At 48.2% G+C, this 13351-nt stretch overlaps 1 protein-coding gene across 1 annotated transcript in view; it reads right to left on the bottom strand.

Annotated features, from left to right (window-relative positions):
* The window catches only part of ILP1 (GC-rich sequence DNA-binding factor-like protein), a 53089-nt gene extending 40232 nt beyond the window's left edge, over positions 1 to 12857 (bottom strand). Inside the window, exons 1-2 of the mRNA XM_087375797.1 lie at positions 11382 to 12857; positions 99 to 266 (exon numbers count right to left, since the gene is read on the bottom strand). Coding sequence (XP_087231923.1) covers positions 99 to 266; positions 11382 to 12719 — 1506 coding nt within the window. The 5' untranslated portion in view covers positions 12720 to 12857. The remainder of the gene's footprint in view (positions 1 to 98; positions 267 to 11381) is intronic.
* Positions 12858 to 13351: the final 494 nt, after the last annotated feature.

Below are 13351 nucleotides of genomic sequence, written 5' to 3' on the forward strand. Positions count from 1 at the left end.
TTGAGGGTTGCTTGTCTCACTTTTAGGATGGATTTTTGAGCTTTGGGAAACGACCAACAGAGAGAAATACAGCCCAACATGTCACAGATCCAAGCTACCTTCAAAAAATCACAGAGGACAGCAATATAGTCACGGAGCCTTTGCATGTACACATATTTTTCGCCCGTAGCAACAAGGGACTCCTCAAGAGTAGAGACATTAAGTAATGACGCAGATAAATTCTCCTCGGTCCTGTGAAGCTCTGATTTAGTCCAGGTATAGGTTTCCTGCCCCCAAAAAAACAAAGGTCTGCAGTCAATGAGAAAAGCCCTTTAAATAATGTCATTTAAAGTAGAGCTAGACATACATGAAGCTGCAATACTAAAGTATATAGAAAGCACAAAGAATAATTTAATATTGTATCAATGTCTGAAACCTGGGATTTTCAAAAAGAACATTACCGATAAGTTCCATACAGACGATTTCGTTATAAAGAAAGGCCATCGACAGAAAATTCACAAAAGGGAACTACTGAGACCAAACGCAATATCTAACTGTCAAAACTCTTCCCCTATTTGGGGACATGTACCAAGCAATCCCTAAAATTAGGCATTCCGAGCAATGCCCTCTATCATATCTGAACTGAAAGGAATGTGTTCCCCAGGTAGTAACTGATGTCAAAGTGATGTACCTAGGCACCCACAGCCTAGCCTTCCCCTTGGTGGGGTGAAAATTTGATTCAGCACCTTGGAAGTGTTACTGATGTAACATCTCCGATTGAAAAGGTAGATCAAACTGCCAACCAACCTCCAATACGAGCCATATTGACGCTCATCAGAGGCTTGCATTCCTCAAGCTTGAAAGTCTCCAATATTCCCTGGCATATTCTCTGGTAAGAAATGAAGATGCAAATACTAACGTTGCCACACCTGCAGCCCAAGGAGCTAATAGTAGAGATTGGATTTGTATTTGTGATTCAATATGAGGATGAGATAGTTTACATACAGATTGAGTATCATATGCTTTCCCTTCTCTGTAGACATGGAGGCATACAAAGGGCTCTGTGTCACACTAATCTATCAACATACTGCACACCTTATTTTACCTCCAAAAAAGGTGCCTCTTCCACTCCTTAACATCACCATTCAAGAAAGCAGACCTTGTATCCATACAAATCATCAAAAGTATGCTGTCAACCGACCTCCCATGCAACATGGCAGTGTTCTTTTTGGACATATTGACACTCATCCCCATGAGAGTACAATAGGCCTGCATTCATCGAGCTTGAAAGTCTGCAATATTTCCCTGCATCTTCTCTGCTAAGAAATGAAGATGTAAATACTAATGTTGCCACACTTGTAGCCCAAGGAAACAGTAGTAAAGATTGGATTTGTATTTGTGATCAATGTGAGGATGAGATAGCTAACATATCGGTTGAGTATCATGTACTTCCCCATCTCGCTATAGACATAGAGGTTACCATATAAAGGGCCCTATGCCACACCAATCTCTCAAAGTACTTATCTTCCACTTCTTAACATCACCATTCAAGAAACCAGACTAATATCATACAAATCATCAAAAGTGTGCTGCCAACCAACCTCCGACTTGACATGGCAGTGTCCTCATTGGACATACTGATACTCCTCCCCATGGGAGTAGCAGTAGGCTTGCAATCCTCAAGCTTAAGAGTCTCCAATATTTCCCTGGCACATTCTCTGCTAAGAAATGAATATGCAAATCCTAATCTTGTCACACCAGTAGCACAAGGAAATAGTAGTAAAGATTGGATTTGTGTGTAATCCAATGTGAGGATGATAGTTAACATATAGCTTGAGAATCATTTGCTTCCCTTCTCTCTGTGGACATAGAGGTTAGCATATAAGAGGATTCTGTGTCACACAAATCTATCAAAGTGTTGGAAATGAGGATAAAATCACTCACACCTCACACTCCTGATCTAGCTCAAAAAATGCTCAAAGAGACACAGAGAGAGAGATAGCAAAAACTCAGATATATTCCTCCACAATAGTGGGCAGACAAAAGCTCAAGAGATGATCGTACACAACAGCCAACAGATGCTGTCCAAGATCCTGAGTCTACTCCTCTCCCTGCGCGCTTGCCTGTGCAAGGCTTGTCTGCGCAGGTGATAAGAAATGAGGGGGGGAGAGGGGGACTTTTATAGGCCCATTGCTGGGCTGTAAAAACCAACCAGCAGGGGGTTGGCCCCTGCTGCAGCACCGACCTTCTAAGCCCCACCACTGACCAGGCTGGTCGGCCTTTTGGAGGCTGAACTGGCCGACTTGGGCCAGGCCTATATATAGGCCTGTTGAAACGGTCACCTCCCCATCTGTAAGCCCCCCTATGAGGAGAGCTTTGGGAAGGGGCGCGGGGGGGGGGGGGGGGGGGGGGGTGAACCTAGGAAAAGAAAGAGGCAGGGGGCTGCCACATGGGCAGCACCTCACACAAAGCAAGAAGGGTACCTGGCAAGTCGTGGAGCTCCTGATGTACAGGGCAGACATGTGGACATCAGGGACCTGCAGCAGCCTGACTGCGGAGGGATTTCCAGCAAGGACAGACGGCGCTTCAGTACGGAGAAGGTATGGAATGCATACGTGGCTGTACTGGGCTGGTATAGGCCTGGCAGGAGGCAAGGATGCTGCAGCAGGAAGGCGCCAGCATGAAGAAAGATGCGGGGCAGATGGCAGAGGCTATGGGCAGGTGCGAGGCCTGCAAAAGGCCCTCAATCTAGGACAGTAGGGCCCTGGCCAGTGGCACAAATCCACGTGGCAGGTCGGCCTGCAAATGGCCCTTAAGGGACCTAGTTTTGTGAGCCCATGGGGAGGGCTGCTGGGTCGGTCAGTGGATCCCACAATGGGTCGGTTTTGAGCAGACTGGTCAGGCACTAAGGGGCTGCCAGTCGGCTACTTCAAGGAACCTGCTTGTATTCAATGGCTGCTCCAGAAGGTATGATGATCACAGCACCTTGCTGCCCTAGAAGACAGCCAAGGTCCAGCCCTTCTTGGCTAAGTATGCAGCCTTTGTTGCACTCTCTCACCTCTTGTAGATAGGCCCAGAGAGTAGGCTTCCTGCTGCTCCTTTCTGCCCTGGAACTGCTGGCTGCTGGATGATGAAATGAGGCAAGTGCCTCTCCTTTTATAGGCCCCAAGGGGCTGGCAAAACCTACCGACCCAGGCCCCTAGATCTGGCCGACCTGGTCAGTTCTTCCTACCCCCCCTGGCCGACTTTTCTGGCCCCTCCTGGGCCTCACAAAATCGCCCTCCTAGGCTCTCTTTTCCAGGGCTTGCTGGCCCACGATTCCATGCAAGGGCTGAGCCCTTGGCCAGCCCAAGATAGGGCCTGGTTGACTGGCTTTGCCCAGCCCAACCAGCCCTCCATATGGGCTGCCATGTGCTGCTCCATCCCCCACCATGTCAGCGCCTATTCACCCTGCTTCTGCTGCGCCAACCTATGCACCATCATCAGGGTCTGTTGCAGGCCCTTTGCCTGCCCACTACCCTCGCCATATGGCTCGCCATGCTGATGCCATCTGCTGGTGTCTGTTGCAGGTCGCAATCCTGCCCACAGTCCAGCCATGACTCCACGCCTTGTGTCATCCTGAAGCTGTCCTCTGAGTGCCTCATGCCAGGCCTGATCCAAGACAATGTGTCCCCGCCATCTTCCTGCACATGAGCTGCTCTTGATGCAGTCTTTCATCCTTGGGACACCCCACCCACCATGAATGCTCCAGATCTGTCCCAGATCCCCAGATCCACACATCCAGGTAATCTCTCTTTGGGCACATCCTGCCCTAGGTCTCCCTTCCCCACGCTCTCCTCATTTGGGGGCTTACAAATGGGGAGGTGACCTTTCCAACACCCCCTCTCACCGACACATCCAGGCCTAATGCCAACACGTCGATGAAGATGCTCCAATAATTGACTAGTCGTAGTCCTTTGGAACTTTTCGATGTCGAAATCTTTTCCTGGCTTTTCATCCAGCGGCTCCTGCTCCACCAGGTCTTGTTCCGCTTCCGCACACCATCCTGGTACACAGGTCCATCTTTGGTAGCACCTCCTGGCACCACCCCCTTCAGTCACGTTCCCGCCTTCGAACTCGAGCAACCCATCCTCTACGATCTTCATGTTGTCCCCCTCATAATGAGTGAACAACCTGGAGTCTTCCAAGCACCATGCTCTGAGGGTCTGTTTCAACTCGTCCTTCCTTTGGCAAGGTCTGCAACAAAAGTACATCTCCAGATAACTTGGACCGCGAACTTTAAACGCACCTGACTGAACCTGAGTCACCCTCCTTATCGCAAGGGTACAATCCTCCAGTCGTGGAAGTCGATTCCCTAGAGCTTCTGAATCAGGGTCGTCCTTCAACAAGCTCCCTGCCTTCAAACTCCCACACCTCTGAGCCTCCTACTTGGGCTCTGATACCAAGTTAGAAATGACCCAACAGAGGGTACGCATAGTGGAAGACTTATAGTAATGCCCAGGAGCTCACACAGTGTGCGTGTGGGGTCACAAACTTCTTTACTTAATGTGCGTCACATAGATTAGATGTGCAAACTCATCAATAGACAATGAACCAACCAGATAGAGAAACCACCAAAATATATTTCCCTCCAAAACTATGGACACAATACAAAAGAGATAGATCCAGAGTCCCACCAATGGTGTGGTCCTCTGATCTTACCACAAGGTACTTCTCCTATCTGCTGGCTATCTCTAGACTCCAGTCCGCGTGCTCCACCTCGAGCGTCTGTAGACTTTTCGTCCAGTGTGTTCTTCTCCACCTTACTGCCTGTGAATCAGTCTAGGTGGGCAGCCCCTGCCAAGCTTTGTCTGCAGCACACAGGTCCCCTTGGTCCTCCTGAATGTAGGCCCCAAGATAGCTGTTCCACTGCTCCAACCTGCTTGTGAATGGCTGCTCCAGAAGGTATGATGATCACAGCACCTTGCTGCCCTAGAAGACAGCCAAGGTCCAGCCCTTCCTAGCTAAGTCTGCAGCCCTTGTTGCACTCTCTCACCTCCTGTAGATAGGCCCAGAGAGTAGGCTTCCTGCTGCTCCTTTCTGCCCTGGAACTGCTGGCTGCTGGATGATGAAATGAGGCAAGTGCCTCTCCTTTTATAGGCCCCAAGGGGCTGGCGAAACCTACCGACCCAGGCCAGGCCCCTAGATCTGGTCGACCTGGTCCCTCTGGCCGACTTTTCTGGCCCCTCCTGGGCCTCACAAAATCGCCCTCCTGGGCTCTCTTTTCCAGGGCTTGCTGGCCCACGATTCCATGCAAGGGCTGAGCCCTTGGCCAGCCCAAGATAGGGCCTGGTTGACTGGCTTTGCCCAGCCCAACCAGCCCTCCATATGAGCTGCCATGTGCTGCTCCATCCCCCACCATGTCAGCACCTGTTCACCCTGCTTCTGCTGCGCCAACCTATGCACCATCATCAGGGTCTGTTGCAGGCCCTTGGCCTGCCCACTACCCTCGCCATATGGCTCGCCATGCTGACGCCATCTGCTGGTGTCTGTTGCAGGTCGCAATCCTGCCCACAATCCAGCCATGACTCAACGCCTTGTGTCATCCTGAAGCTGTCCTCCGAGTGCCTCATGCCAGGCCTGATCCAAGACAATGTGTCCCCACCATCTTCCTGCACATGAGCTGCCCCTGATGCAGCCTTTCATCCTTGGGATACCCCACCAACCATGAATGCTCCAGATCAGAGGGGTCTAAAAGTGGGCCCAAGAACAACCAATGTTGTCCTTGGTATGGGGGTTAAACCTTTAAAGAAGGGGCAAATGGCAAGGAGGAGGTGCCATTTGTCATGCATGTGTATGCATGCCCTTCCCCCACCTTCCATCTCTCTCCCCTCACTCTCCCAGAGGTGTTGGACGTTTTCAGTTGTTCTTGTGCAGTTTTTGAGCTGTTTGAGTTGTTTCAAGCCCATTTTAAGTTGTTTTAAGCCTGTTTTGACTGTTCCAAGGCTAGTACGCACTTCTAGGAAGTGCCAGAAGTAATTTCTGAACTTTCTGAAAATTTTCGTGCGGACATCCGTACGGCTGTACGGAATCCGTGCAGACGTGTTCACCTGCCTCCTACAGGTGCGCCCGGGGTTGTCTTTTGCTGTGCTGGACCTTTGAGCACATGTTTCTGGCTGTGTGGTGGCTTCTAGAGCTGTTCTAGAGCTGTTTTGGACCAGTGCAGGCTGCAAGAGAAACTTTCCCTGCTGCTTTTGGCACCCTCTCTTAGGACGACTCGGGCACAAATCCCAAGGCAATCATTTCGGGACAAATCTGTGAGCCATCTTTCCTCTACAGCTCTTTCTTGTTCACCCTCGCTCTCTACCTTCATTTCTCTCCTCCTAATTGCTGGAAGACACCTGCACCCTACGGGGAGCATGGACAGAGGATAGCTGCGAGAAAGGAGCTCGCCCCTCTACCACAAACAGCGGGAGTTGGTTCCAGGTTCTGTTTTTCCTTGTTCTTTCTTGCTTTGCAGCTTTTTGCAGTGCATGCATGTTGTGTGCAGTCCTTTCAGGACTCCTACAGGTTCTAGCAAGCACCCAAAGGCAAGCGTGATCCTGTGGGAGGCCTAAGGACAGTGTGGATGCATGTGATAGCCTTGAGGCTTCCTTGAGCTCAGTTTGCCAGTGGTTTGGATGCCTGAATGCCTCTAAGTTGTGTCTTGCCAGTGGAAATTCTAGTGGTGCACTTGGATTAGATGCTTTGAAGACAAGTAGAGGATTTGCAAAGAGAAACACTGCAGGGTTGAACCCTTGTTGTAAAGCATTTCCATTCAGAAGCATTAAATAAATACCGTAAGGGCGCCAAGGCATTCTAGCCTCACCTTTGTTGTTGTTGAAGCTTGTTTCTAAGTTGTGCTAAGTGATTGAAGTGACTGAAGCTTGCATTGTGGCCATTTATGAAGTTTATGACTGAGTAGAAGATCACTACCCTTTTGTTTATCGAAGGCCAGTTTCACCACCTCTTGGATGGTGACCTTAGGTGGGGGTAATGACAGAACTTCATGAACTTCTTCTGCAAGCTGTGGCTCTGACTCCTCAAAGATCACATCCCTGCAGATAAGGATCTTCTTCTTTTCCGGGTCAAAAAGGCAATAGGCCTTGGATTCTTCACTCTATCCCACAAAGATAAATCTCCAGCTATGGGAATCAAGCTTTGCCCGCTCATCTTTATGCACATGAACAAATGCATTAGAACCGAACCCGTAAATGAGATATCGTGGGTTTCTTACCATAGTAAGCCTCATATGGAGTCTTGTCATCAACAACCTTGGTCTTGGTTATGTTGAGGATGTGAACGGCAGTGTTCACGGCTTCACCCTAATAAGCTTTCGAGAGATTCGTCCCTCGCAACATGGTCAAACTTATCTCCGTGACAATCCTGTGCTTCCTCTCAGCAACTCTGTTCTACTGAGATGTGCAAGTTGTAGTGAGCTGTCTCTTGATCTCGTGCTTCTTGCAAAATCCATTGAACTCGGTAGATGTGAACTCTCCCCCTCTATTGGTGCGGAAGGCTTTGATTACCTCCCCGCTCTCCTTCTCTACCTGGGCCTTCAAGTCTTTGAATTTCTCATAAGCCTGAGACTTCTTGGCCAGGCACAATACCCATGTCATGCGAATGAAATCATCCACAAATAAAAGAGAATACTGCAAACTACGAATAAATTTGTCGACATTGGACCGCAGATGTTGGCATGAGCCAACTCGAGCGGCTTCTTGGCATGTGATGAGGCCTCCTGTGGGAACTTGTCCTTGTGTTGCTTGCCCTCTAAGCAAGCCCTGCAAACACGATCATTGCTTGAAATCGATGGAAGTCCATCCACCATCTTTGTCTTCTACATCTCGGTGAGAGTGCCATAGTTGACGTGACCAACTCGCTCATGCCACAATTTGGTTCTGCCACGGTCCCCGTGCACCAACAGAGCATTGAGATGATATAGCCCATGCTCCTCGACTCCTTGAGCCACCACCTTTCCGTTTGCCTTGGATGTGACAGTGCCTTTGTTGTTGTCGAATAAGACCGACATATTGTGCTTGTCCATATGACTGACTGACAAAAGGTTCTTGCACAAGGTCGGTACATACAATACACCCGAAATCAGCTCCTCGTTTCCTGCAGTCGGGATGAATGGAATACTACCAACACCCTTCATAGGGCATGTCCGGTTATCCCCCACAGTAACCTTGGAATCGGGATGCGTACCTTCCATGGTTTTGAACCACTCCTTCTAGTTGGACATGTGCTAGCTTCATTGTCCACGCACCAACCTTCCTTTCCTTCACTAACTGCATAAGCAAAGCACTACTCAGTGATGATGAAGAGAGCACCGGTTGTGACGTTTGTCGATTTGGTCTTTGGCTCTTCCTTGGACTTGGACTCCTTTGGCTTGAGATCCACCTTCTTCTTGTGGCACTCTTTAGCAGAATGACCAAGCTCCTCACAGTAGAAGCACTTCATCTGCCTCTTTTTCTCTGCATCGTCGGTCTTGCCGTTGTTCTTGGAGTCTTTGAACTTACCCTTGCCGAGCTTGTCTCTTGCCACGAGAGCCTTCTCGTCTGATTGAGTTAATAGCTTTTCCTAAGCCTCTCCTGCACTTGGTCAGATGATAGACTCAAGTCATCTAGCATTGCTGACATTACACAAGCTACCTCGTAGTTTCAAGAGTTTCGTGACTACGGTTACTGCAAGACAGAGGACCAAGCCTCTCACCTTCGAGGAGCTTGGCCCCTTACCACCTTGACTTTTGTCAGATGGTCATGAACATTGTCCGGCTCATTCATGTCCAAATTGTAGAGTTGATGTTAAAGAAGCAAAATACGAGATGTGTTGTCTGTTTCATACAGATCCTTCAGAATAGCCCACGCCTCTACAGACGTCTCAGCCATCTAGATGTGCGGAAGAACAGAGTCCGCTATGGTCCCGATAATTAATGCTAGGGAGTGGGCATCTATGTCTTCCCAATTCTCAAGCTCCTCTCCATCTACTGGAATGAGAATCTTCCCCTTGCTGTCCAGCATATCTTCTGGCTTTGCCTCAACCCCCGTTGCCAACTTCCGAGCCACTAAATGGCTCCGAATTTTCACCTTCCAGATCAGGTAGTTCGACCCATCTAGCTTCCCTGACTCTCCAAAGTTCAAGATGGTGAATGAGAGAAATCTGGAGGAGGAAGAAGGAAGAGAAGGGGCTAAAGAGGCAACAGTAGAATCCTTGTCCTCCATCCTTGCTGTAATAGCAAACAGCAAACTGAAAAATGAATTTGCAGTAGAGAACTTAACCACGCAGCAAACCTGAGTGTTGGTTGGAGTCACCTTCTTGCTGAGGTACTCCGTTCTAGAGCTGAAAACCTTGCTCTGATACCATGCTGGAAATGAGGATAGAATCACTCATACCTCACACTCCCGATCTAGCTCAAACAACACTCAAAAAGTAAAAAACGACCAGCAGGGGGTCAGCCCCTTGCTGCAGCACCGACCTTATGGGCCCCACCACCGACCAGGCTGGTCGGCCTTTTGGAGGCTGAACTGGCCGACTTGGGCAAGGCCTATATATAGGCCCATGTGCCCAGCACATGGGCTGCTGACGCAGTCCTCAGGGCCCCGCCTATTGCTGCTCCAGGAGTCGCCTAGGATGCCACGCCATTCTCTCTTGCTGCAGGTTCCAGCCAGGTAGGTGCTCTGCCCTCTTCTTCCCCTACCCCCCTATAGTCTCCTGCCCTCTTGTCCCCTCGAATAGGGGGCTCACAGGTGGGGCAGTGATACAAAGTACTCATCAAGTCTGCACACCTTCCTTTCTGAACCAGGAACCTCCAAAAAATGGCACCTCTTCCACTCCTTAACATCACCATTCAACCTAATATGCAGTAAATCATCAAAGCAAGAACTGAAATCAGCAGAAGTCGCCTGACAAAAACCTTCAGCATGAGCGTACTTGCTCATCCTCCAAAGTACTATCAGACCTTTACTTCACTTCGAAGACCCACTTGGCCACAATAATCTCATGCTTCACTAACCTAGCCGCAAGATGATTCCACAGTGCAGGATCAAACTCCTACTTCATAGCCTCCTCTAAACTGCGTACCTGATTGAGATCTAGACTCCTCTAAAACTTCAAGTCCCCATTTCCACTTGAGCTTTGGAATTGTCAACTATGCCCTTCTATTTGCACACAAGAACCACCCAAGACTTTCTTTCAATGATAATGTTTCTATTTTTATGGTCCTTGGGGTTACATGCAAGCTTTCAACTTCCTTGTGCCATTCCACTCAATGACTGCATTCAAATTATTCAAACGTCTGTATGTTGAAGCTGTCCATCAAAAGTATGGCTACAAACAAAATCCTGTAGAGTCGCCGAGTAATGGAATTGAAAGTCTCTTCTTCGGCCTCTCTTCTACTTCCTGATGCAAACATCTCTATTGAATTAACTATTGCCAGTAGTAGTTTATCTGTGAACCCACAAATGCCACATAGGAACAGGAAATTACCTTTGGTGGTTTTTACAGTTTGTTTCCCGCTTCCCACAAACTGTTTTGTCAGACATTCAGTTTTGCCACATTCCAAACTTGGTCAGGGCTGCAATATCTAGACTCCTCTAAAACTTCGAGTCCCTATTTCCACTTGAGCTTTGGAATTGTCAACTATGCCCTTATATTCGCAGGCAAGAACCACCCAAGGCTTTCTTTCAATGATGATGTTTCTATTTCTATGGTCCTTGGGGTGACGTGCAAGCTTTCAACTTCCTTGTGCCATTCCACTCAATGACTGCGCTCAATTTACTCAAACCTCTGTATGTTGAAGCTGTCGATCAAAAGTATGGCTAGAGGCGTCGAGTAGAGGAATTGAAAGTCTCTTCTTTGGTCTTTCTTTCTACTTTCTGATGCAAACATCCGTATTGAATTAGCTATCAGTTTATCCGTGGACCCCCAAATGCCACATAGGGACTGGAAATTACCTTCATCAATGCCTCTTAAACTTCTTGGTGGTTGTACATTTATTTCCCGACCAGAAAGATTCCTACGACCTTATTATGTTTTAGGACCTTATTATGTTTCCAAGCATGCAAACATGCTAAAAGCACGGACATCTAGATGCTTCCACTTTTGCCGAATGAGCCTTCAAATAACAGGCACTATATTTGGGTACTACCCCCTTTTATCCGAGGAGCAATTGATTTTGGCAGTAAAGGGGTGCTCCAAGAAGGTTGACTTAGACTCCTCATGGGCTTGGAGGTGTCTATTAATGAAAGATGGGAGTTGTCTATTCCGTAACAAGTTTAAATTGAAGTTGGATGCCTTCCTACTTGAACTGCTACCTAACTCCAGGTGTCAATGTTTGAAACGAGGAAAAGAGATAAAGACAGCAAAAATGGCATAGAGCTTACCCTTGCCCTGCTTAGAGTGTCTTGTAAGGTGCGCATGGCAGCTTCAGCTTTTTGAGAGACTGTCATGGCTTCAATGCTCGACCCATTGAATCCCCATCCTGCACTGGGAAGGGGAACTGAAGGCAAGGCGGGTGAGAAGTATCCAGTAGGGTTAACCTCTTGACGAGGAGGCAAAGGAGTTGGCCCAGGCCTGTTTGCAGTATCATCTACCCTCTTCCCAAAACCCTTTCTTAATTGTTCTTCCTCCCATCTGCGTTCTTCATCTTCTTCATCTTCGTCTCTGTGACTTATAGAGATTCTGTCCCTGAACTTCTCTTCAACGGAGTCGAATACTCCCCCTTTGATCTTCTCGCTAGGCTTTTCTCCCAGCATAGCCAGTCTGCCCTGAATTTCACCTTCATCGTCACTCGACAAGTCTTCTCCTTTCCCCTGCACACTGGTTTCACGAAGCTTCCCTCGCAAGTCAATCGAATCAGCGTTTCCTAATGGAATATAGTCGGATGTTGCCTGTGCCTGCCGTAGCCTTTCACGCATTGCTTTGGCCGCAGCAATTGCTGCTGCATCAGGAATGTGAGTGATACCGCCACCTTCTGCTCCTACTCCTATCCCCATCAACCCAAGCCGACTTTCTGCATCGTCTTTATCAAGCTTCAAACGATCTCTGGATTCCCTTGCCCTCATATCGCCAAACTTTTCATCAGCAGGCTGAGCGACTGACAGGGACTCTCTGTCCAATGGATTATCTACATCCGCTGCACTAGTTCCAAGGGCAGACGGCTTTACCAAGCCTTTCAAAACCACAACGGGCTCCAAGGGTTTGCTATCAGAAGAAGGTTTAGAACCACCCAGACGAATTGTATTCTTCTGGAGCTCCAGAAGTTTCTCTTTTGTATACTCACCCGCCTGTGGTTGGAAGTTGGACGGTACCGCAGCACTTTTCTCCTTGACAGCTGAGATTTTATGACCAGAACCCTGCAATGCCCCAAATCCAGGAGCTTTCTTTTTCGACCTGGAAGAAAGGCTTTCATCACCAACCTGCTCATCTTTCTCAAAGCTTGACAAGACGAACCTGTTAGCAGAAAGCTTCTCTTTCGATGCATCTTTTCTAGAGCTGGATCTACCGGAGGACTTGATATAACCGCCATCGATGGTATCCTCATCCTCAGCGAAGCTAAGCAATTTGGGGCCAGAGGGTTTGAGGGATCCCTTGTCTTTCAATTTATCTTTCTTGGAAGACGATTTCAGAGCCTTGCTATCGACTTGAGGCTTTGCTGCTGCTGCATCGTCGCCCTCGCCGTCATCGTCAGCTCTACGGCGGAAATTCTTTGTTTTCATCATGATGTAATTGTGAGGCAGGTCATAGCGATGCGCAAGGGCGGGAGCGCCCTGGCATGCGTGAATGGGAGAAGCGAATTAGCCCGAATGCGAAGCTCCGTGTGTTGTGTTGTTGTCCGTCTCCCTTTGAAGTTGGGAAGAAAAGAGTTCCAAGCGCCAAGGACGAATTGAACTTTTGTGTTAAAACTTTGTCGCCAGCTCAGACCCCGCCACCTCACACTCTGTCTACCCTTCTTTCTTTTTTTTTGGGGGGGCGGGGGGAGAGTACACACCTTCCATAGATTCTCCAAACAAGTGGAAAAGCTATTTAGGCAATCAAAGCAGGCAAAAATATAACTAAAAATCCAAATTCCTGATCAGCTAGAAATTCAGCTCAATCAAAAGAATTGATGTGTTTTAAATTTGAAGAGATTGTCCACAAAGAGAGAGAGAGAGAGAAAGAGACCTAATAGAGAGCCGATATCTAATGAATGTAAGACTTCACCTGATGCTTATATCAACATTTATATAACATCAACACTCAGCTCAATCTAAATACATCTTCCATAGATTGTCCAAATCCCCTAAAATAATGAACAACGTGACAAAAAAGGAGTTGGTAGCTATAGTTCAAGCCTTTAACAAGCTACATGCTT

Source organism: Dipteris shenzhenensis, chromosome 6 (assembly GCF_047967505.1).
Source record: "Dipteris shenzhenensis isolate YYH24624 ecotype China chromosome 6, Dip_SZ_1.0, whole genome shotgun sequence".
Lineage (NCBI taxonomy): Eukaryota > Viridiplantae > Streptophyta > Polypodiopsida > Gleicheniales > Dipteridaceae > Dipteris > Dipteris shenzhenensis.